This window comes from Hippoglossus stenolepis, chromosome 1 (assembly GCF_022539355.2).
Source record: "Hippoglossus stenolepis isolate QCI-W04-F060 chromosome 1, HSTE1.2, whole genome shotgun sequence".
Classification (NCBI taxonomy): domain Eukaryota; kingdom Metazoa; phylum Chordata; class Actinopteri; order Pleuronectiformes; family Pleuronectidae; genus Hippoglossus; species Hippoglossus stenolepis.
In genome coordinates, this window is record NC_061483.1 from 9,039,819 (window position 1) to 9,065,575 (window position 25,757).

The window sequence follows — 25,757 nt, forward strand, 5'->3', positions numbered from 1 at the left end:
TTACTCACTCCTTCACAAAAAGTGGAAATTTACTCCAATATCGTACAAGAATCTGACGCTGATGGAACCTACTGGAGAATGTATAACCATATTACACTGTTGTAAATAAAGGTCTTACATTTAGGGGAGGAGCTTGGGCTGTGAGGGATGCTGGGACCTCCCTGTGGCGCCCGCATGCCGTGACAGCTGAGCGTCACCAGCCTCCAGATGATGGCCGTCTTGCCGGATCCTGCGTTGCCCACGATGACAGCGCCGCGCCCCTCGCAGTTGCTCGTCTTCCTCAGGACCTCCTCCAGACGCGTGAACAGCCAATCCCGTCCGACGAACGGCGTTTCCGGGGTGATGCCGGGGACTTCGAACAGCAGCGGCTTGAGCATGATGTCGGCTTGTCTGAACGCCACCAGCCTCCCTGGATGGATGGAGGGGAAACAGTTAAAGCAACATAATAATGGATAAGTATAATTTATTTAAGTTGTCTGGGAAGTGTGTCTGTAGATGATTCTGTGTATTTACACACTGAATTCACCTCAAGGTTAAAGGGATAGTTCACCCAAATATGTAAATCTACTCAGTATCTACTCACCACTATGCAGGTGGAGGGGCGAGTGAAGTGTTTGAGTCCACAACACACTTTTGTTAGCCCTGACATTTAAATTCGACTGGAAACGAGGTCATTTACCAGCGTTTCCAGTCGAATTTGAATGTCAGGGCTTAAGGACTGACCCCACAGGAGCAGTATGGAGGCAATTAATGTTGTTTTGTGTTGTTTTTATACGTTTGAAGAATCGGTCGCCATTTACTTCAATTGTATTGGTTTTGGCTTCGACACTGTTTACCCCTGGAACTCTGAAAACGGGTTTTGTGGACTCAAACACTTCACCCACCCCTCCATCGACATAGTGGTTAGTAGATAATGAGTGAATTTTTTTTATTTTTGGGTGACCTATCCCTTTAAGCCACAGAAATACCTTTGGAGTCATCACTTGTGCGTCCAGCTGTGCAGTGTTTGCGGACGGAGCTCCTGTGTCCCGCGGCCCTTTGGTGGTCCAGAAAACCCAAATCCTCCAGTCGAGTGGAGCTGGTCGCTGCAAACAGAGGACGGATTGGGGAATGGATTAAGAGTGTGAGCGAGAGATGCAGCAAATGTGCAAAGATACACATGCATTCCACACAAGTGCCAAATTCGTTGCGCGAGTCAATGATTGTAACCATGGCGACGGGAGACATAAACAGCTGTTGCTCTCAATGATAAAATGCTCAATGACCTTGAGCGGAGAAGAAAGATGAAAAGAAAGCAACTCATCTGGTCGTCCTGTAAATCTCGAGTATGAAATGACAGAAGGTTTTGCACTTCAGGACACCAAATTTGTGATTATCAGTGGGAACACGTCGCAGGGCTGCAACCCAAAACTGTGTCCGCTGTCAATGACATGGCTGCACACGCTCTGCACAACAAACAAGTGAGGCTCACAAAGGCTGACGCGATAAATACAATAAAGAACATGTTGCACAGAAGAACCCGAAACAAAAAAAGAGTCAAAAGAGTTGTTTACTCCCACATCGGCCGATCTGCCCACCCACTCACATTACAGAGTTTACATGTCAGCCAGGCTTACTTTCTGCAGTCTTCAAGACATTTAGCAGACTCAAGTTCAGGCTGCATTTAAGAAATAGGCTTCATGCAATCAGTTATCTATTCCTGCTATTACAGCATTTCATTATACAGTGTAACAAAAAAAATGAAAAGCTCTGTGCACTGAAACCTCATCCAGTGGAACAGCCCTGTAATAAAGACTATTTAATCTTTGTATTAATAAAACATTACACATTTGTAATGTTGTTTACACCGTGTCAGAGAGGTCTTCATTTATTTTCGAGCCTGCAGTCTCTGGGGGTTTGGTTATTTATTGCATTAATGATTATGTAGATTCAACAGATTGTGAATTGATAATTGGACAAAATACGTTGAAGACAAAATATCCATCCATCCATCATCGATACTGCTTATCCTTTGAAGGCCCACCTGACATTGAGTGAGAAGCGGAGTGCACCCTGGACAGTTCAACAACGTCTCGCAGGACTCGCCCATTGAAGACAGAATATCTCCAACATATTTCTATATATTACAGTTCATAAAGATGTCCATAGACAATGCACCACATAAGAAGCGAAGGAAGTTTTAAGTCAGGCTGAATTTGTTCCAGGATTCTCTAACAGCAGTTCATTACATCTTACTTGTATCATTTTTGTTGGATTTGTTGTTGTTGTTTTGGCAGTTTTTGCCTTTATCTAATTTAATCATTGCCAGGATTTACCTGAGAGACCCGGCAGAGATGGACAAATTCTAAAATTAAAAAGTTAACTATGATTCAAAGCCCAGAAACTAACATCAGAAACTAATGTCAGAATTCCCTGGAGTTACATTTTTTTCCCGTACTGAATACATTTGAATTCACAGGCACACACCTCCTCCGATGGGTTGGAGGCTCTGAGAGTTAGATGTCGTTCTTGGTCAAGTGCTCATCTGTCTTTGGACCGGCTGGCGAGAAAAAGGGTGAACAACCTTTGTTTTGTCATCTCCACCTGTTCCTATTGTTTTCTTTCTCCCTGTTAAAGAAGGGAAAACTAATCTAAGCCGTTTATAGATCCAGATCCAGGCATGAGAGAGAAAAACAGCTTTACAGTCGCTGTGTGTCTGTGCTTGTTGGGACTTCTTGGGTTGGTCATGAAATTGGTTTTCTGTATATATAGGTTTGCTTTTATGAATATCACTGCATTGTAATACATCTGCATTCAAGTGATGAAACAGTAACAAGTATTTTTTATCAAAATATACAAGTATTATAGCCAAAAAAACCTCAAACTGCATGAAAACAATAGTCTGACAGGAGAGCGATTGTTATTTTTAAGAGTTTGTTTACAATGACATGTCACAGACAGGCCCATTTCATTCATTCATTGCTTTCATATAAAAAAAACCAATCCTGAGTTAAATCTGAAAATCTGGCATTACTGCTGCCTCTAATCCCTCCAGAGTGGGATGAAAAAAAGGCCTGAGTCACATTGCACTCATTTATAAAATACCGTAGATGGAGCGGCCCAACAGAGAGCAGACAAGAAAGTGCAGCCCCTGGACAGACCATGACCTCACATTGCTACAATCATGTACACGTACATGTTAGATGCAGCCGCTGGTAATCTCGGAGCATCTGAGGGAGCCGCTGCACAATCTCTGACCTGCTGTGGGCTTAAGGCTTTGAGGCAGCAATTATGGTCACAGCCTGGAGATGCTGGCCAGCAGCATCTTTAAATACCCTCCGTCAGGACAAATCACCAAATCATACGTGTGCCACTGACTTTCATTTACCGGACCTGAACTTCTTACTTAATTTTTTCTAGAACAGGAAGATGAGCTAATTGAAAATAATACGGCACTCACAGGTTTTCAACACTTCGGCAGATCAGATCATATTCTGATTTATCCAGCATCTGTGCATGTGTGAATGAAACCTGCTCTGTGGAGAACCAGGAGGACAATGAGGGGCTCCCTGAGGCAAGACACATCAATTACAGTGTGAACATGGTGATGTTAAAGGACAAAAAAAATCAGGTACCAGCAAATAATAAACCCTGGAACACCGAAAAACACAAAGTCCCTTTCAACATCCAGAGGAGGGCTTTTAGGACTGGGGACACGGAGGATATTGCAGTAGTTGTCGAGCCAGAGCTGGAGTGGAGGACTGAGGATTGAAAGAACCTTCGCAGTGAGAGGATGGAGAACAGTCTGCAGCTAAACAGTGTGAAGGAGGTGTGGAGTGGGATGAGAAAGCAGCCAGGCCAAATGGCTCACTGGACCAGAGACACAGTGGAAGGAGTTAAACATGTTTTCAGTTTTCGGTTTGACACAGGGACAGCTCATCCGAGTCCAGCCTGATGGGACCCTGTCCGCCACCACCTACCCCGCTGCCAATCTTTCTGTTCCCTGCTGATGACTGTGTGGTTGATTACCCTACAACCCCTGTTGATCATCTGTCACGTTAAAGGTCAACTCCGCAGCCCCGGACCAAGCCTCGCGCATCCTTTATATGGCATCAGCCTCAGAAACTCATCTCGCACCTTTTCAACCTTAAAGCACAGTTCGACATTCAGAAAACACCCTTATTTACTTTTTGGCAGAGTTAGATGAGAAGATCGATACCACTGTTATATTTGAGAGAGCGTTAGAGATGCTGGACGAAGCTGATGTTCCAGACGCAGGCTATTTGTTCCACCCTGTTTCCAGTTAGCTATGCTAAGCTAGCTTTTTGCTTAAACTTAATGGACAAATGTAAGAGTGGTAAGATAAGATAAGATAAGATAAGATAAAAGTCCTTTGTTAGTCCCAAAACGGGGAAATCTGCCATATTACAGCAGAAAAAAGGGACATACTAAAATATACATGAGATATGTAATATTAAGTAAACATGCAATACTTATAAATGCAAGGAAATATACAAAATATTTTAAAAATACATATGGGTGGACTAGAACCAATTTATACAATGTAACCAGAATAAATACAGCGTAAGAATATATACAGTGAAACCGATTGTACATAAGCCATTGACCTGCACAGACACAATTGACTATAATGGTCTCATCTAACCCTAAAAAGCCAATAAGCATATTTCCCAAAATGTATTACTTTAACACACCGGGATCAAACTTAAATGTCAAAGTGGGCTAGATGATAAATTAATTTTTTCTCAAAGATGGTTTCTGTCATTTGAGGCAGTTTTCTTGTCACACTGATGTTTGAGTATTTATTTACCTGGTAAGTTTGGTGTTAATCAGTTATAAAACGAGTTGATTGACGGATGAGACTGACTCGCAGTTGGTCAAACGTGTGTTTAAACGGCGCCATGATAGACCGCCCATTGACCTCCTTTGCCTTCTTACATTGTCCGATTGTTGAAAATGGGATTCTCTGGTGCTTTAATAATGGTAAATGGACTATTTTAAGAAGTGCTTTCCCATAAAATTGACCAATCAGAGTGCTTTAGTGCACAAGTCGCATTGATCCATTCACACAGCACTTGTGTATTTTTTTCTATCACCATTCATACGCCAGCACTAAGCAATCACAGGCTATTTGGGGTTCATTATCTTGCCCAAGGTCACTTTGCAGTGAAGACTGAAGTGCCAGGGATGGAACCACTGACCTTCTGCTTAGAGTCCTACAACAGGCTCTTATCGTGCAGCATCTATCACCCTGGTGAAAGGCTCCATCTTTATGTTGAAAGCATCAAACATATTAAGCCCCTGATTTGTTCCCAGAAAACCAACAGGCTTCTTTAGGTGCTCTTCCTACTGACTGCCACCATACTGTACATTTAGCTTCTTGCCATATTGGCTCCAGTCTCAGGCCACTCGGCGGCTGATGAGGCAGGTGACTTGTACTAATGACTAATTCTACAAACTGTCCTCGATTACCTTTTGTACACCTGCACTTGCAGAACTCAGCATAATCTCAGGGAGCTTTGAGAACATGAGCTGTGATGCAGGCGCCATCTACTCTACTGTTTAAATCATGAATTCATTAACTGCTAAATTAAACCTGAACATCTGCAGTTTTACATACATATAAGGAATATGCTCAGACTGTAATTAACATCTTCTACGTTCATTTATTTTTGTCTTGACGTTCTGTTGCTGTATCTCTGCGGCTGTATTTTCATTACATCATTCATTTTCTGAGACAGCAAATTTTAACTACCGGAGCAGATGCTTCTGAAACCTCTATTCATTATATTCTTAACCACAGTGTGTTCTTCTTTGTTGTGGCCTGACAATATTGCTGCTTTAAAATCTTTCCATCTGGGAATAATGAAAGTTAAATTTTTGTCTCTTGTCGTCTTAACGCGTGCCATAATGCACACGCACCACCGTTACTCTTTCATGAGTGTGGAGCGAAACTCTCGCGGCCGCAGCGAGAGTCGCTTCATCTTTATTCTGAATTTCATCAAGAGCGCCTAAATGAAAGCACCAGCTGACAGGGGAAACTGGCAGGCGTTACTGTGAATCCGCTCCTTGGGGAATCTCTTCTTTTGCTCCCACCACAAATGAACTGACATCTAAGGGAAGAAAAAGAGCCTTGTGCACCAGCAAAGATCGTGACTGGAGAGGGAGGAGTGGCGGCGGCGGCGGTGAGGGGGTATTTTTATGACAACTCGAGGCCTCGGAGGACATTTAACTGGTGCGGCTCACTGTGTGCATCCAGCCTCAGCACCGGCACGTGGCGCGGTGAAGCTAAAGTTAGCATTCTCTCTCTGTGTGCAGGGTGAATAGCTGGGAAATGCCAAGTCAACAATCCATTCAATCAGTTTGTCATTCAGTCAATATTTATCGGTGTGTTAATTAATCACGCGGGTCACAGCTGTCTCATTCACACGCTCATTAATCTACTTCATCTTCAGCGTAATGGAAGCTTAAGCGACTCACTCAAGAGCTCACTAATTAACACAATGTGTCTCGTTTGAATTTTATCCACGCAAAAGTGTGGAAGTGTAGAAACGATCACGTCGTGGTTTCACAGGGGGGTTCGTGTGTGGGACTGTTTCTTGGCCGGGAGCAGCGGCTTCCTGGTGTCTCCGCCGGTTTACTTTGGAAAATACAACGTGTTAATTGGTGAGCTTTGGTGGCGCTGGTGGGCGGACTTGTCAAACCATTACCTCGCTCACATAGTAACAGGTGAAGGCACCGAGAGAAAACCTCAACGCACCTGCCACAGAATTTGGCCGAGGCATCACGAGGGAGGAAGTGCTGTGCACGTGGTGCTGTGGGAGGGGCCTTTTTGGAGCCGGTGGCGTCCTGGGCTCCATGATGTCAGTCCTAGGTAAGGCCTCATCTGGGTGGGCGGTCAGATTGTCCTTCGTGGGCCCAACGTGGCGGTCCTCGCTTACATGGCCCATTACACCAGCACCGCCCACCGGGCCCTCGTCCTTCGTCAGGACCTCACTGGAGGCGCTGCGCTCCTCATTCTCAGAGGAACTTGTGGTGGTTGCTGAGCCGCACAAAGAAAAAAATACGACTTAGTCAAGTAGCCAAAAAGAGAAAATTATTCGGCTGCAACAAATCACATGTACTGGATAAACAATGAAATACAGTGTTTTATCCCGCTGTTCGCACAAAACCCATCATTCAACGAGTTTTTGTTGTAGTTGTACTTGACGCGCCCTTTGCCCCTTTTGTATTTAACTATAAATACAAGCTCTATTTATGGAGAAAAAAGTGTCCTATTTTAGGAGAATCAGAGCCATAAGCAACAAAGACAGCAGTGTCCCAGTTTTGACAGGAGGGAGCTGAAGGCTTGAGGCTGAAGTGGCACAGGCAACACAGAGAAACTAGCTGTGGGGTTGTAGGAGACAAGGACTTCAAACTAAGTGATGCTGCATCTACGTTCTCATCAGCATGCAGGAAGGTGTGGCCCCTCATCAGTCATATCTGGGATTTCTGATAAGTGCTTCCACGTCGAGTTAATACGAGCTGTTGATGTTTGTTTTTTTTAGCTATATTTTTATGCATGGTCAAGTTTTCCTATTAGACACGCTCCGCCTAGTGTAATAACCAATCTGACCCATTTCAATATGAATAGATATCATTTGACCAGGAGTTTCACAGCAGCAGCAGCAGCTCTCACCTATGATTCCACTGTCCTTGCTCTCCAGGGTGGAGGTGGGGCTCTGAGAGGGAGGCCCAGGGCTGCTCCCGGTGAGGGGTCCTGGAGCAGGACCGGGGACAGGGCTGGAGAGGGTTCCGCTGGGGCTGGTGCTGGAGCTGCACTGGGGTGAGGGTAGGGGTAAAGGCTGGGGCAGATGTGGGCCTCCAGCACTGGTGCTCAAGGTGGAGGAGGGGCTCTCTGAACAGGGGGAGGTGGTGCTGCAGGTCAGAGTGGAGCTGGGACTCCCCCCCTGGGCAGAGGTGTCACACTGGAGGGAGAGACATAGGATATAGATAAATAACTAAACTCAAAATGTGTATGGAGACAAAAAAAACACACAAAAAAGAGGAGAGATATAAGAGAAACACACCTACAATAAGTTATAGTCTTTTTTTAAAAAAGAAGTAGTAAATTGACAGTGTCAGTTGCCCTTCTTTTGAACAACACCCCACTGTGAATGACAGTGTTTGCCTCATGCACACTATTTTCCCTGATTGTGACTACGCACGCAGATGGCAAATGAAATGATAATTCCAGTTATTTTCATCCTGGCTGTCATTTTCCCAGTTTTGCATAATGACGGCTGGTTGTGCTGAAAACGAAATCACTCGCTGCAGACATTTACAATTTAGGGTAAAAATCACCGTGCAAACATTCTGCTGTTTGTTCCCCGCACTGGGACAGATTTTCACAAAGACCTAAACGAAATGTGAAAGATTTTCTCCACGCGAGCCAGGATGTATTTGAAGTATAGAAAGTCCAGCTCCAGTGAGGATGCTTAGTTAGAATTTCACATCTGATTCCAAATTATGTGCAAGTTCCAGGAAATTGTAAATCTGACGGTGGATGAAAAGCACCATCACAGTTTGAGCTAGTCTCTGGGGACGGGATGCATTTCCTTTTTTGGAGTTGGCACAGATTGTGTTTTGGATCGTAACTTGGAGCAACTGCATGTTAAAGTTTGACAGTAAAGCAAAAAAACAAAGATAAAACAGATTATTTTCCGAACTGTTCTAATGAATCTCCATGGTATCATATCAATTGACAAAGAGTAAAGAACCTATTGCATATACAACATATTGCAACCTAAAGTATCCCTGTAATACATCATTAAGCTTATAGTATATTACAAGATTTTAATATTACACAGTCAGAGAGATCTTTATTTACAAATTTTTGGGGCTGTTTTTGTGTTTTTTCCCATTATTTTCTTCTCAGAGGATAAAATATGATAAATTACAACAGATATTTGTATTTACTAATGTCTAAGTTAATGTTTATTACGATACTGAAATCCCTCAGAGAACAGAAATTCCTAATAAATGGAAATGTGAGCAGAAAAAATAAAGAATAATTTTTATTGAAGTTATTCTTTCCGTGTAGTTTGGTCACGTACAATTCAGGTCTCTTCATTACTGATGCAACGTTTCTGCAACACAGAGACCTGTAGGGAGACAAGGCCGCTCACTGTTATTCCCTTTATACCAGAGCCTCATCTATCTTAGCCAGGACAACCCACATTCCTCATATGAACCTCGCTAGCTCTGTGAAACTGACTGAATCTGGAGCTCAGGTGGTGGAATGAGGCTGAGAAAATGGGCCAAGGCTGAGCAACGCAAACGCTCGGAGATGGAGAGACACCAGCACATTGCAATAACTCTCATCTGCAGAGGGGTTCAACTAACAGGGCCCTGAGTGGAGAAATGGAGCCCCGAGGAAGCTGCAGCAACATAATTAATAACCTTATAAAATATATATTGATCCATTCCTCTAGGGGGGGTTTGAGTGGTCAGATCACACAGTATTTAACGTGGCGTTGCAAAGAACCTTTACGGAGAGATATTTAAATGTTTAAAGGACACATTAAGTGGCAATGGTGGCTAAAAAAAAGAGAGGTCATTTCATAAATCATTCATTGACTTTGTATTTGACTTGACAGCAAAGGGCCAGCGAATCAATATGCTGCCTTACCTTCTTTTCCCTCCTGTCCTCCATAGGAGAGCTAGCAGTGCCAGGCGTCGCTTCTCCCAATAAGAAGCATAGTCTGGTCATCAGTTCCTGGGTAGAAAGGGAGGAGCCCAGCTGGGGCTCCACGTGGAGGTCTGGGACACACACACACACATTCAGGACACTCAGATTAACAGGTTAACAGAAGCACAAGGGGCCTCATGAAACCTCCATCTAACTCATGCTCTGGTTTCCACTCGCTCAGCACCACTAGTGAACTGTGAGAAATGCATGCAATCCACAGGTCAGCGCCGCCCCAGCTGCCCCGATTATCAATGCACAGACAGTGGCTTTCCAGTCCCTGTTTGGGGGCGGCAGCAGCGAGGGGTTGTGTGAGGTTGGGAGTTTGCCTGTGCACCCGCCTGCCAGGTGCTCTCAGTGAAGGGGGACGGCTCGTGAATTTCAATGAGCCCGGTGTCGACTTTGGAGCAGGGAGAAGGAGTGTCCTGCCCCGGCCTCGGCTCCCGGAGAGATCGGCCTGACACGGGCCATGTGCTGCCTTCTGTTCTGAGGCTGCGACCTCCAACCCAAGCTCCTCCAAGGATCCACACCCACCTCTGCAGAGCGAGGTGAGGCTTCTCACATCGCTGCACTTCTCCCAGCCTGAGCGAGACGTCCCCTGCGTCCTCACACCTCATCTATGTACTGTCCTCAGCTGGGTAACATGCATACTGAGTAGGCATATAAACAGGATGACAGGACATCACGGATTACAGGAACAGCTCACTCCCCCTCACAAGAATCTTTGCGTTCAGACATCACATTCATTTCACTGTTGCTGATTCTTTCTCGTTCCTTCTTCCTTGTTCGCCCATCGCCTTTCAAAAGGCACCGCACTGCATCGCTCTCTGTGTTAAACCCAATTGTTTGACAAACACAAGCTCAGCCTTGAGAGGATCAGTCACGAGAGACATGCATGGTCACTTTTGTTTCCACAAGGTGCCCCAGTTATAGCCTTTGTCAACACTTCACAGCTTCATCCGCCACTGAAGACTTGGGCAGGGAGGATGGACGTGTCTCTCAGAGAGGAGGGAGGGGAGAAAACTTTGCATTTAGTCAGCAGAGCACCGAGACCCAATCTGGAGTAACATGAGGACACACTGAATGTCCAGCACTATTCATCAAACCACCTAGCAGTTGCCATTGGAAACGGGAAGCTGAGAGGTGCCTGGCAACCGCGATGGTAGATGCTTCATAAAATCTGCTTAGCCTCAGGGAAGCCTTCTGGTCAACGACACGAAGGAAAGCTGCCGGAGTTGTGGATGTTACGTTATTATTACTTTAACCTTAACTGGGCGATGAACGTGCAGAGAAGTCGGGGCAAAGACTCGGAGATAAAACAAATGCACTCTCAATGATACAGCACGGATTACATGCACAACACTGTCATCACACATCATTACACATCGGAGAGGACAAACTTAAAGCAAAGCCTTTTAGGTGCAATTAAAACACATACGAAACATTCACTTTCTGCTGTGTCTCATCGTTCATTCTCGTCTCACCTCTGCCTCATTCATCCTCACTCATCCTCCCTGATCGATACCTGGAAAAAAACAAGACATGCTGCTAAACACACGCCCACATGCTCCTGTCCTCACCTCTGTGGTCTGTCTTGCCACGGCACGAGGCAAAGACAAGAGGTTCCCTCGCACTGGAAGAGCCCTCCACATACTCAAGCTTCTTTACCCGTCCTTTGGCCACGGCGAAGAGGGAGCGTGGAGAGGGAGGGAGAGCAGGCAGGGTGGGAGGGAGGGAGGGAGGGATTGAGGGAGGGAGGGATTCAAGGTGGAGATAGGGAGGGATATGAGAGAGAGAGGGAGAGATTAAGCCTCCCCAGATGAGATCTGTGGTGCAGAATTTGAATTGTGTCCCAGGAGTATAAAGCAGTATGTACAGAGAGCGAGAGCCACGCATGGAAACAGTAAATTCCCTGTACCGTGGGCGTTTATCTATAATATATTGACACTGCTCACGTGTGTGTGTGTGTGTGTGTGTGTGTGTGTGTGTGTGTGTGTGTGTGTGTGTGTGTGTGTGTGTGTGTGTGTGTGTGTGTGTGTGTGTGTGTGTGTGTGTGTGTGTGTGTGTGTGTGTGATGACAGTGACAGCGGTGCTCTTCCATTGATGTGTGTGGGTGTGTCTCAATTTATGCATCCGAGGGTTCATGGAAGCACAGACTCTTTAGGACTGAAGATCGCTGAGGATGAGATGTTTGCTTTACTCTCAAGGTTATTCTGTGTGTGTGAAGCTGTGGATAGAAACTCTGTATCGGTCTCCGTCCTGCAGTTTGATATTTGATTTGCAACGAGCATCAAAGAAACCAAAACACATGACACCGCATATTTTTACTCGCTGTAATTTTCCTCATCATGTTCGCTCAGTGTACAAGGGAGGAAGAAAAAAGATCACAAGGCAGTGCTGCATGCAGTGAAATGGAATAGCACCTTTTTTTCTGAATGGCTGTACTCGCTACAGGACACTGCCACCTAGTGCTGCGTTTAGGGGGAGGCGCCACAGGTAAACATGGAGTTTGTTTTCTTTTCATGCAACAACAATAAAAGTTTATAATTCAATTCAAAATGTGATAAGATCTTTTGTGATTTTGACTGTTTTGATAACGTAATAGTAAAGTGCACAGGGATATTTTGGGCTTAGTTTAATGAAAGGATCAAATATTAATGTAGCATCGTAGGAAAATCTAAATGATGGTCTAAAAGGATTTGGGGTTATTAATGCTCTCCAATCATGTGTTTTACTTATTGCTGCTTTAGTTGGATTTTTTAATTATGCATGTGCGGAGTCTGAAACACAGAAAGCTGCTTTCACATTTATCTGCTGAGGGAGGAAGGTTTCGTATCATTCTTATGACATCACAGCTGGAGACAAGTCATGGTCCAGTGTGCAACTGACACAAGTGGGGCATGGAAACCTGAGACCTCCAGTTCACAGACACTGAGACTTTGCTGTGATGTAGGAACCCTAACATTTGCCAAACAAAACAAAACATTTATATATTCATAGATTGAGGATTTTTCAATTAGCGAAAGGAAATCTTTAAACCTTTTTTTTTAATACATCTGCCAAAGAGGTTACGCTTTCAACACTGTCCCTTTATTTCTTGGTTGGTTTATTTGTTTGCAAGCAGGATTATGCAAAAACTAGTCAACTGATTTCCATGAACTTGTGAAGGGTTGGTGCATGACCGGCACGACCGAGAAAGAACACTTCAAATTTTGATGTGGATCCAGATCAGGGGGCTGATCCAGGATTTATTTTACATTTTATTTAACATCGCAAGAGTTTTTGTTGTTGTTGTTGTTGTTGTTGTTGATGATGATATTTACACAGATTTCCCAGGGAATAATTAGACTGATTTCTATAGGTGTATGTGATTTAGTGCAGATTGATTGAATGTGATTTAAAGTAATAGTACAGTTGGGCCTTTTGTTATTAAGATTATTCTTAGATCAGCGTAGAAATGGAAACGCCACGTGACAAATGTTTGGCTCAGGAATCAAATGAGAAATGCTCGGCGAACATTACATACTGTTTGAATTCCAATTCACAGCTTTCATTGTGAAATGAGAGCATCGGGGGCAAACGTGTACTACAGCACATGTGAAGCATATGACAGAAAGTTGTTTTAAGAACCAGCCGCATTAGGTTTATTTTGCACAGATGGTTTTTTTTATCACAACTTAATAGATTTTTTCTTCCTAATAGAACATCTCAAATCCGACCCAGCTAATTGGGGTTCCTTGCCTTAAGTTATCTTGTTCAATCATTTACTCTGACAATCTGTCACATGTTCTCGGGCCCTGAGGGTGCACGGTCCGGGAGCTCTTGTGTTTTCTGTCACATGTATGAAACAGCTGAACGCTCAGAAGCTCCCTGTTAATCAAGGCAAACCCATGAAAGCATTCTGCTATTTTTTGCAGCTACTCCCCACGGTGCACTGCTTCTCATCATTCTCACTTGTTCATACCGGAACCAGGCTTTGTTTGCATCGCTATCTGCATTTCAGATCAACCCACCTTGGAGCCTAATGCAGGAGTGAGAGGGGGCCATGTCGGCCTGGCGAGGGAGAAGAGGTGAGGACGGCAAAGAGATGGACGCACCCCTGGTCAGTCTCATTAGTTTTACCGAGCTGTCGGCGTAGCTGCCGTCGTGCTCCTGGTGGCGTCTGGCCCGTCCGGCGCCGCTGCCCCTCTGCAGGGTGCTGTGAGTGTGCACCTCAACACCTACGTGGGAAAACAAAAGGGGGGCGTGTAGAGAAAAGGTAGAGACGAGCAGGTGTTATGGTTGAGGAAGCATTATTTAGAAAAGCCTCGACATGGTTAAGAAGAACTGTGGCTGAACAGCAGCTTTAACATATGTCTCACATAAGGCTGTGACAGAGCAGACATATCTTGTCTTGGAGGCATGTTGCAGAATGAAGTGATGGAAAGTTGGCAACGACAGAGGATCTATTTTAAGGGAAAGGGATCAGATTCAATAATGAAGCTGCACTTGTAATACTTTAATTTAATATTTTAATCTAATTGCAGACATTAAACCTGATCCTGTGTCTTCAAAGCAAGGTGATTACAGAGACCTACTTGTTTATCAGATCATATATTATATTCATATATCAGCAGATTTTATTCACTTGCACTACCTTAATATGTATCATGTACAATATGTAATTATTAATCATATCTATCATGTCACCTTAAAACACTGTAGTAACAATCATATTCGTCATAGCACTCAAATACACTGTGAAACATATTATTATTATTATTTATTATTTATTAACTATAAGAGTTACTTTACTTCCGTACCCTTTTTACACCATCGTTACTTCGACTTGTGTTTACTTATATTTTATCAATGAACTTTATTTTATACTTCTTATGTTTATATCTTATTATAAAGTTGTTTATCTTTTATATCTGTGCATTTCCTTTGTGAATCTTTATAACAAGCTGACACATTTTCTATTTTTCTTGTAGAATGACTCTTAACAGTCTGTTTTCTTTTGCTGTTGTCACCATGAGAAAAAACAAGGAGTCAGAGCACCGCTACCTCGTTTTACAAATACACATAACAAACTGTTGCATTGTTCATAAAAGTGCAAAGAGATCAGTGCTTGAAAACTTGTAATGATCCTATTTGAAGAAGCGTTATCGCTCTGTGAATGATCAGAGCCATAAAAAAAGCAACGTAAACAAACTATATATTTTTAATGAGACTGACACAGTTCCCTATCTTCCTCTATGTTCTCACCCAGAAGCAGCGCGTTATGAAATATTAATGGACAACATGGTTGCTCTAATACTGAGCTCTGCTGCTTCTGCTCGTCTGTCTCCACTGCGCAGTCTGAAATCTGCTCTGTGCCGCAGCAAGTTGACACGCTCGAGATACAAACTCACAGTTGACAGGACGACGTTCCACTTGTTTCAGGTCACGTTCGCCGAACATCCAGCTTGTTTACAGCAGATGCGACACACTTCATGTCAGAGAGCACAGATTGTTCTCGTTCATTCACAAATTCCTTGTGAAATCCAGAAGGTTTTTTGGTTTTTTAGTAGGTCAGGATGTTTGCCTGACCCACTCTAACTTTGCCTGACACACTTTAAATGTAAGCAGCGGGACACTGTGCGAAGGACAGAACACGCTGATGAATTAGGCTAATTGAAATGGCTCTACTTGTATCACCCAAGAGGAGAGAACCTGAATATTTCCATGAAACAATGCAAGACCTGCGTGTGACAACATCAGATAAATCTCCACATGCACATATGACAGATCAGGGGACAGCACATTTATCCCTTATGCTGATAAAAGCAGAGATGACATGTTATTAAAGCAACAAATACACAGAGACACGATGCACAGGTAGATTGAGTTGCTTTTTTCTCACCTGAATGTCTCTGGGTCTTCTTTTCTCCACGTTTTCCTCCTCCCTCTCTCCTGTTTCCAAACACCGCCCTGAACATCGCTGTAGCTGCTGCTTTACTGTCTGTGGAGGGACCATAATCAACATGTTCATTTGATTTCAGGCAACATTACACCAGCTCTTAACTCTCAATTCGTCTGCTGGAGGAGCTGAGTTTAATTGAAATGAGACCTTAATGAGATTTTATTTTTACATTAAACTGTTCACAGATAAAACAGGATGACACTTTGAGATGAAGAGTAAACTCACCTGTTCTCAAGTCGTCTTGGATGGTTTCACGGGTTCTCGTTAATCCACAGGACGCCAGAGGAAAAGCTTCTGTGCAGCTCCTCAGTCACACTGTGAGGCAGGAGGAGGCGGTGACGTGCATCGTGCACACGCGTGCATGTCCACATTTGATGTAGGTCTCTGCTCTATTAGCCTCAATCATAATAATGACTAACAGATATCTAATTAATCTTGCTGTGATAGGCTATCATGTTATATCATGTCACTTTAGGCCCATGTATCAAACATGGTACCCTATACTGGGGATATTTGTGTAAAGCCCCAAAATGATCATTGTTTAGTATTTAAATGTGTTATAAAGTCACACATTGTTTAAGTATCTAGCTAAACAAATTAAAGATCAGGCTAATATTTCATCCTGGATGGTGGAAGTATGATTATCTATATAGGCTACGGTTTTGTAACATTGCCACATTGGTGCAAAAACCAATAGTAGCAGCAACGTATGATAAAGAGCAAGACTTCAAAGCACAGAGCTCTGAATCACATTTATATATAAATTATACATAAGCAGGGCAAAGGAAACGTAGAATAAATATACAATAGATTGAAATGGAAAATGTGTACAGTGCAAAACCTAAGGCCAGATTGCATAAAGGATTGTAGCCTGATATTAGTTATTAAAAAGATTCCAAGCAATAATGCAGTTTCCTTATATTTGCGAGCAATGTGGGAAGTCAACAGTATTTATATAATGTAATGTATAGTAATGTACTGCAGCCAAGTGCAGAATTATTAATTAATTACGTCATAATAAATACAATATAAATAGTAAAAATAAGGCTATATATATATAACCCTAACCCTTTTTTTACATATATACAAACTCATACACCTACATACCAAAAATCTAATATAAACCAAGTTGCATTGTTATTTTTAGCAAAAAGAGAGGAAGATAAACTACAGAACAATAAATATCAAGTGACCAAATAAATAAACAATTAAAGAAATAGAAATTATTGTTTCTAAAGAAAAAATAAAATATAGTTTCAGAGGTTCATAACTTTGTTAACTAGTTCACGTCATCTCCACTAGGGGGAGGCAGAGGAAATTCGTTCTTCCTCCCCAAGGGGGCGAACATGAGCCCCAACCTATTTAAAGAAGGAGCTCGCGTCTCCTCGGTCTTTACTTCAGCGGACACGTGTGAGCGGAGGGAATCGAACACGTCCTCACTTCATAAAACCAAACATCATCATGGGCTCCAGCAAGTGTCCCGACAGGTTTTATCGTAAGTATTTAACTTCACCACATCAGGAGAACAACGCAACGTTAACGACGCGGTGACGGAGTTTGATCCTCGATCTGTGGACACGTGTAAATTAGCCGGGCCCGTTTGAATCAGCGTCAGAATCCGTTTTATGACTCTTAACCTTCGGGAATAGCAGCGTTGCTCTGTTAGCGGTAAAGTTAGCAACAAGTGGAGCTAAGTGAAATATCATTAAAGTCGTTTTTCAGGCAAAGAAACGCGCTACAACATGTTAACGCTAGCATAGCCTGGGTAGGGTCGTTGTTAGCACGCCCTGCTTCAGCTAGCCTCGATGCTAACAGGAGGATTGTAGCCATCATTAATGATGTGATGTTAAATTAATTTATCACTGAATCATTTGGCTTCACTTCGCTTTCAATGTGGGTTTCAGTGATGTTAACGTTAGTCACGTGTATTTAATGCAGCAACAGAAGCTAACAAACTTAATAGTTTGAAATGTATTTTCTTCGGTAATCCTTAGTCCGGTCCATCCTGGGTTAGTAACCAGCTTGTCCTGGAATTTAAAAGTTAATGTTCAGCCCTATACTGAAGAATACGCAGATTTGAGCCATAACTAATAGTTGATCGATCAATCCATCATCTGAGAATAAGATGGTTGCTTTATCAATTATTAGTTACAGCTCTAATCTGCTAATGCATCAGTACACGGCTGCATAATCACTTTTTATAGAGACAAAATGGTTACTAATCCAGGATCGACTGCACTAAAGATTTGAAAGTTAATATTCAGCCCGGTACTGATGAATAAACAGATTAGAGCTGTAACTAACAGTTGAATCAATCAATCATGTGAGAATTAGATGGATTACATTATAGATTACATTCGCAGGACAAAACCAGGAAAATGTGATGTCAGTTATTTTCTTATCTCTTGATCATTAAGGTATTTGTACCATATATGGAGCTCTGGAAAATAAACAATCCTCTTCTGCACTTCCCCCCCCAGTGGATCAAATGCCTTTTGTTGGACACCTGTATGATCCTGATGGAGGATGACGTGGTGTCTGATCTTCTGAAGAATGTCCTGCTACTAACATCACAGTCTGCAGTTACAGCAGTGTGACTACTACAGGAAATGGGTCTGAAAGGACGTCCTGTCTGACTCAGCGCCGTTTGAAAAGGTAAAAGACCGTAACCTCTTGTTTTGTGCATGTGGTGTTCTTACTGTAAAGCCTTTTTCACAAGCTGCATCTTTGACAGCCTGGCCTCTCTGACGTGAGAGATACTGGGTTTTAAAATTTCAGATGCAATATTAAATGTCCCCGCGCTTTCTGCTCGCCTCTTTTCCATGGCGCCTCGGATTGAAGGGGGGAGGATAAATCATAAACTAATATCTACAGTGTTGTAGCTGTCATTGATCACCGCCAGTGTAACTGAGTATAAAACCAAATGTCTGCATGTTCAACAGATAACTTGGTTTAAGCCTGAATGTTTTTCTTCCTCTTCCAGTGTCCGGGTTTAAGTTTGGGGAAATGAAACCACATGAGATGTTGCAGCAGCTGTGAAAGACCCAGTCGTAGGAAGTGCTCGTGCTTTGCAGGTGAGCACCACGGTTTTGAATTTGAGTCGTTTTTGCATCCACTGATAGCCCTTAAGCAAGTTGCATTGGCTTAAGGGTTTGCAAAGTGATGCTAAACTAAATCGTCTTCATACTTCCTGACTGCTCCATTATATAGCAGCACAGATTGAATTGAGGAATACATTCAAGCTTGTTGGACATGAACCAGGCTCAGATTCATAGATGTGTGATAAGTGTCGATTTTTACCTGCTAAATCCAGCTGATGCTCCTGTTTTTAGAGGTGAAATGTCTAGAATCCTGTCAAGTTAATGTCTGTTTCTGGAAATGTTTGTTTGGTTTACACAGTCATCACAGTTCTTTAGTGTTAAACAAAGTATATAAAGGCTTATTACATCTTATCTTGTCTAGTTGAGAATTGAAGGCACATACTTGTTGCAGTATGACAGTGCTGTGTTGTATCTGACAGGTTTTAATTCTCTTTCAGGTGAGACACTGGGCTCCTGAAGGAAAGTGGACCAGTGGAACATCGTCCTCCTCCTGAAACTTGTTACTAAATGTGAATCTATTTGTGATATTGTCTTATAAATAATGCCTTATGAATCTACACTGTACTCCAATTTAAGAAATAAAAATGTTTTTAAACTCCATCTCTGCATTTGCTACATTTTTTAAAAAACTTGTACGTTATGTTGAACCTATCCAGTTATCCACTGATGTAGCAGCATCTTCAGCTAATCTGGTTGGTTTAACAAGCCTACTTGACTCTTATTGTACAGATTAGTGAGGGATTAAAATTTTTGAATACCGGTCAAGTGGTATTGAAGAGATTAAAAACTTGACTCCAGATTAAAGCAAGTAAAAAATAACCAGGGTCTCTTTCTCAGGCTTCAGGGAACCTGTCTGTCCTCTTGACCTGGACAGACTCATCAACTGGCTTAGTTAACCCTGATTTTGTCACTGTTAGGTTTGATACCATTCTAAGATTTTAAGAGATCATACAAGGATTTTTATATTGAAACTTTATTACACATCAATCAGATGTAAAACACTTAAAAATTTTACAGTGAACATTAAACAATGGGGACATAATATAATGGCACAAGTCTAAAAATATTGCCTTTGCAACTTCAGGCTGAATCTTTTTGCCAAAGTAATGGTCGGGAAGCCTGTAAAAAGTCTAGGAAAACACGTCACATCATTAGTTTCAAATCGATATACACATTTCAAAACATTAATAAAATTCAGTGCATCTTCTACTTCATGGAAAACTGTCCAATGCCCTTGATGCACAAAATTTAAATCAAATACCAGGGCATTTAACCTTGAGGGTCTGCTGGAGCTGAAGAGACGGTGCACACTAGATTATAAACGTCAAGTTGTTTACCATCGATCATCCGTCCTTCAAAGTAAGAAGCGGTACCTCTCTAGAAAAACAACTTTAGCTTGACCTCATCCAGTGTGTTTTGAAACCTGAAATCAGGAGCGAGCTCGTAGGCCTGATCAGGGAGGAACCCCGATGAAGAGACATTGACCTTGGGAGGATCAGATACTATTCATCAGTCTTTTCATCACCGTGGTAATGTCGGTACTCAGGCTTGAGCTCCCACGTGTTCTTGTGTGTTCCCTTCACGTTGTAGTTGCCGATATCTCGTAAGATTTCCTTCAAGTAGCTCTGCGAGACGAAAAAGACAAAAGGTTAATTTCAGGTTAATAAAAAGGTAGAACAAATACATGTACTGCATAATATCTATTCCCTTGAGATAAAGCAGCAACGAGTAACACAAAGACCTAAAAGATACAAGATGTCAAATCTAAAATTGAATTTCCTATTGTTTGAAACCAGTCGGTGGTTCTTTTGTTGTCTTACCACAGGCTGTTTGGTGATATCCACCAGGTCCTTGATGTTGTAGAACTGGTGCTTCTCAAAAGCAGAAAACAACATGTCCAACACCTGCTGTTTGTCGGCTCTTGCTCTCTTGCCCTCTTCCTTCTTTTTCCGGTCATACTCGAGCTGAAGAGAAGAAATCAGGTATCACATTAAGGCCCACACCTCACAAAGCCATAACAACATCCATGTTCTTTTAAGTCACGTTCAATTACTGACATGTTCTAAATAACAAAATATGTTTTACTCCCTTTAATTTCCATCATGTATGAACATACAACATAATTGCTTGAGGTTGTTAATTTATTCCTCAGGTCATTCATAATATGCTTAGCAGTAATTCATAATATATATATTTCAATTACAAGTCCATTCATTAAAAAACTTGACAATCCTATACAGTATTTGTTTCTTACATTGTAAGCATGGTTGGCCACAGGTTTGTAGTTGCTGGTGACGGCCTTGTCCAACTGTTGCGACAGCCTGGTTGGCTTAGAGGACTCTTCTATTTGTATCCTGTTAGACAATAAGAAATGATCATATATATACACATGACAACAAATACTGTTTCCACACCTGTACAATATAATTCAATGTGATACAAAAGCTCTGCAATTAATACTATATGCTTTATTATACGATCATACTTAGCATCTTAAATTTCTATTTCGAAGGTCAATATAAAATAACAGTTTAGCCTTTAAATCTCGAGATATTCAATTTATAAATGGATCATATTGTGTGTATATATTAACAAAGGTTACCCAAGCTAACCTGTGTTTTAGAGCCCCCCCCATACTGATATTAGTGAGTAAAAAGTTATATCACCCAATGTGTTCATTTAATGAAATAAAATCAGCAATGATTCCTAACATGTCATTATCAAATCCTTTTGAGAAAGAAATGTAAATGAGGCATGATGTTTTACAGTTTAACTAAAAAAAATATTATAATAATAAATAAAAAGACCAAATCTAACTTTTTATATATAGATATATTATATATACACACAGATAAAAAGATGTGCTCACCTCTTCAGCCTCATGTAACTCTCACTAACAGAAGGTCGGCACTCGGCTCTCTGCACTACCACTCCCTCCAAGGCTATTTTATCTGAAAAAGAGCAGAGTAGATTAAAAGAATAGTTCAATAGAAACTTTAAGTCCCAATGTGCTTTTTAGTGCATGTTCGTTTCATTGCTATCTGAATGGAGGATGAGTGTTTGAATGTGTAAGTGAACAATGGGCCATTTATTATGAGAAAAAAAAACAATACACCCTAGAAACACAGGCTTCCAAGTTTTTGAATCAAGTTTAGTCAGAGCTCTCTCTTCTAAAGTTGAAAGAAATTCAGCTTGTCAGCGAAATCATGACCAGGAAAGTTTATTTCCCAGTAACAGCTCTATTAAGCCGTTACATTCATGTTCTCACATACAGCCCCTCCAGATAATTCCAGGAGTTCAGTGCATGTCTGAAAGTAGATGTTTCACCCGATGAAAAGAAAATGATGTGACCTAATGATCTAAATACACTGAACAGGTAAAAGAAGAAGAAATCCCTGATTCTGAAACAACTCACTAAAGAACCACTCGATCACATCACAGAGTCTGGGCTTATTTATATAGAGTTTTGAAGGAAGCTTAGCTCCAATGAACATTTCCAGTAGAGATACAGACTAACATTACTGACAGTTGAAGCCATCATCCTGAGCAGGAAGCACTGTGCTCAACCCCAACTCAGTGGAACCATATTTCCAGCTTCCAGTCAGGATGGTGCAAACTAAGATAAGACTTTTGGTACCAAGTCATCCTCCAAAGCATGTGTATGGGTCACTGTTGTGATACTACAAACGCCATTTTATCAAAAAAATATTGCACACTCAGTGTGTTTGATTCCCAGTGGTGCAATTTTGTCACTCACAGGCGATGTGGAGGACTCACCTGGACCTGCCCCCGCCCCTGAGCTGCTGCCATCAGATCTCTCTTCTGACTGGCCTACAGGAAGGGAGGGAGGGATGGTGAACATGAAAATATAGGGGGTGGAAGACGGAGGGAGGAGGGGATCGAACATTAAGAACCACAACTAGGGTTTAGTTGCACACGAAAAGGTTTAATCACACAGAGCCACTCTGTGTACTTATGATTATGTACATGAGCGCAGGAGCAAAGCAAGCATGCCCTTAAAAACAAGCCAGTGCAGACACACTGCCCCACCACAAACACACATCCACAACAGGGCTGCACAAATACCACACGTGTTGTTTGAAACAGAGTAAAACACTGTATGTTTGCAATGCATTTCTCCAGTGTAAAGTTAAATAGTAAACAGTTTAGCAAAAATTACCTCTCTTCTCTTTCAGCAGCTGCCTTGGGCAGGTCTCCATTAAAGATAATTCATTTCTAGTTGTATTTATTAAAATAAAAAATACTAATGATGCCATTTCTACTGTGCAGCCCTAAAGAGCAAAGAACATACACACTCACACAATGATGTCCCAATGTAAGCACACTAGCGCAAGCTCACCAGCACCCATAGCAACAAAATGTCAGAATTACTTTCAGGAGGCAGACAAGGCTGGTGAAATTCAAACCAAACCAAAAACACCCATGCACAAATTAAATCATCACCATACTGGGAATGATTTGTGTTGATATTGATCTAGTCTATGTTAAATCAATTCTAAATCAAGCCATAGATTCCTGATCATTTACTCAATCTGCTCAAGTGCATGACAGCGGATTGAAAAGGTCAAACCACAACAAATGACTGACAAGTGATTAAAAACAAACTCAAATACACACAGAGACAGAAACACATAAACATATTTCCAACAGACCAGCTTGCCACTATTTTTCATTGAGTCTGTATATTGTCTATTATGTACAGTGCATCCGTACTCTGTTAGGACAGAGGGTAACTTCACAACACAGGAAAAAGTGTACCCACACATCCCAGAACTAGGACAAGCAGGGCAGACGGGGAAGGACTGTGCATGAAAAGACAGCAAGTAGCACAAACAGCAGCGGGATAGATGCCTCCACCACCTGACAACACACAACTTACCTCGGGGCTCTAGAACAAACAGGTCAGTAATATAACACAAATGCACACTCGGAATCCTCTTGTATTTGAGATGAGAGACTCACCTGCCGGATTCTCAGAGTAGACCGCCAGCAATTGACCTCCCACTGACTGCATGGTGAACGGGTGCTCGCGGGGCACAGACGCCGTCTTGGCTTCTATACCCTCGATCACCGTCAGCTCTTCATTCAGAGTAAAACTCACCTGTGGAGGAGGAGCATCATTTAGGCTTTTACAGGAAATGTTCTTACTTTTGATCTGTTATCCTAAAGCAATATAACAGGCCCAAAACACTCATGTATGCTATTAATAACGGCTCCAAAAATTTGTCAGCGTTGATGAATTGTTCTCAGTTCAAACATCACTTGCCTCTGCTTTTCCTTGGTTTCCTTTCCTGGGAGAGAAAGATAATAAGAACAATAAGAATAACAGGTCATAATAATCAATCTAAAATGCAACTGTAACACTACAACAAATTGACCCTGCATCAGGACAAACCATATTTCTATTTCCTCACACGTAAACACTGACTTCTGCTATTTCACCGATGCTCAGTTGTTTAACCTACTTGGAGATGCGGAGTTTCCCAACGTCGCCTCTGCCAGAAGCTTTTGCCCATTGCTGAGAGAGGTATTTGGGCACCTGCGTGAATAAAGATGGGTTTATTTTACGAGAGGAGCTTTCACAGCTTTCACTAAAGGACACAACAAGGATAACGGGGCCTGTACTAAGATCTTTGACATTAATCTGAGTTGAATCACACAACTGACAGGATTTATAATTTTTATAAAACAGAAGACAGAAAAGCGTTGAATCATAATATTTTTCCATCTTCAAGAAGGTCATGTTTTCATCTGCGTTTGTTTGCTAATTAGAAGGATCATGCAACAACTTTAGGATGTAAATGTGGTTTCTTAGGGGGTGTAGGCTTTTTAGCCACTGTATGGCAACAAATAAGGCTAGAAAACTGTAAATACCACCAATGTGTAGGTGAGAAACGAAATGTGGACTTAAAGGCTTGTTCTAAATCTGTGGCAACACCATTATAAACCCAATATTTTCATAGGAAGAGCTAAACATCACCACATGAATAGATATTTAAATGTGGTGAAATGCAGTATTTATTAGTATTTACTGCTTTGGCCCCTCAAACACTTCATATTATACTGAAGTGAGCAGAATCAAACTATTGTAATAAATTGTCAAACCTTATACAGCACCCATTTATTTATTATATAGGTATTTCCAATCCCTCCAATTCAAGTTAAAGAGAAATTGGACCTCATTGTATATTCCTCAGCTTCCCACAGCAGAAACCTTTTATTTTGAGAACATAAACACAGGAGCTGAGTTCGCCACCATGATGAAAACATGTCCCTCGGCTGTGTTAACTGTTCCTTCACGTTTATCCACCGCGTCAGCTGCAGAATCAGCGGACTCGTGTCAGATCCACAGTAACGAGGCACCACAGTAACTTTACACAGAGGATTTACCACCGGCTCCACTTCGCTAACCGTTATCCTGCGTTAGCCCCAACGCACGGACTCATTCGCTCGTAGCAACATGCTAAGCTACGTGCCTGTTAGCCTCAGCTGCGTTTTAACAGACCCTGTAATTCGATTTAGATCAATTCCATTAAAAAATAAACGAACACGCACCTTCACAAGCCAAACACCCGTGTTCTGTTTGGCTCCAGTTAAATCCACTTCTCCCTTTTCCGACATGTTTTAAACAGACGCTTGTGAGAGCTCGTCAACACAACCACACACGCATGCGTACAATGTACTATGGCGGCCCTGGAGGGACAGTCGGTTCTTGTCTCGCTCAAACGGACATTAAAAAGCAACGAAAAGTTACTTGATGCTTAAAAGTTACATTTATTTTAACTTTATAACATTATTCAATGTTTCAAGAATAACAAATTTACGTTCTTGTTTAATTTCCCAATTAATTGACTATTGATCCTATTTCAATTATTTGGTTAATTGGACCCAGATAAGCAACATAATATTGATAAACCAGTTAATATTAACTCTCTCTCTACTGTAGCAGCACTAGTAACAGTGT

General features: G+C 42.0%; 2 protein-coding genes, 1 long non-coding RNA gene and 1 other non-coding gene across 5 annotated transcripts in view; 2 read left to right on the plus strand and 2 right to left on the minus strand.

Moving 5' to 3' along the window:
- The window catches only part of LOC118111866 (protein TANC1), a 30,629-nt gene extending 19,188 nt beyond the window's left edge, over positions 1–11,441 (minus strand). The window contains exons 1-6 of the mRNA XM_035160607.2: positions 11,308–11,441; positions 9,671–9,801; positions 7,679–7,967; positions 6,761–7,042; positions 969–1,085; positions 119–409 (exon numbers count right to left, since the gene is read on the minus strand). Of these exons, the coding sequence (XP_035016498.2) occupies positions 119–409; positions 969–1,085; positions 6,761–7,042; positions 7,679–7,967; positions 9,671–9,751 (1,060 nt within the window). The 5' untranslated portion in view covers positions 9,752–9,801; positions 11,308–11,441. The remainder of the gene's footprint in view (positions 1–118; positions 410–968; positions 1,086–6,760; positions 7,043–7,678; positions 7,968–9,670; positions 9,802–11,307) is intronic.
- A 5,570-nt stretch (positions 11,442–17,011) lies between these two features.
- On the plus strand, positions 17,012–19,372 carry LOC118111399. The gene is made up of 4 exons (XR_004697086.2): positions 17,012–17,166; positions 18,152–18,326; positions 18,655–18,745; positions 19,210–19,372. It is a non-coding gene; the product is annotated as an uncharacterized LOC118111399 (long non-coding RNA).
- Positions 18,778–18,910, plus strand: LOC118114607. The gene has a single exon (XR_004697480.1). It is a non-coding gene; the product is annotated as a small nucleolar RNA SNORA31 (small nucleolar RNA).
- Positions 19,373–19,729: 357 nt separating the features above from the next.
- Positions 19,730–25,484, minus strand: LOC118111386 (general transcription factor IIF subunit 2). 2 transcript variants are annotated; one of them, XM_035159947.2, is made up of 9 exons: positions 25,349–25,484; positions 24,259–24,332; positions 24,060–24,084; positions 23,756–23,894; positions 22,550–22,603; positions 21,642–21,723; positions 21,027–21,126; positions 20,593–20,736; positions 19,730–20,397 (listed from the first exon to the last, which is right to left on the minus strand). In XM_035159947.2, exons 1-9 carry the CDS (start codon positions 25,412–25,414, stop codon positions 20,275–20,277), a joined length of 807 nt encoding a protein of 268 aa, XP_035015838.1. In that variant the 5' UTR covers positions 25,415–25,484; the 3' UTR covers positions 19,730–20,274. The 2 variants fall into 2 exon arrangements, with proteins under 2 accessions (XP_035015838.1, XP_035015847.1); XM_035159956.2 differs by lacking the exon at positions 22,550–22,603.
- Between the last annotated feature and the right edge of the window lie 273 nt (positions 25,485–25,757).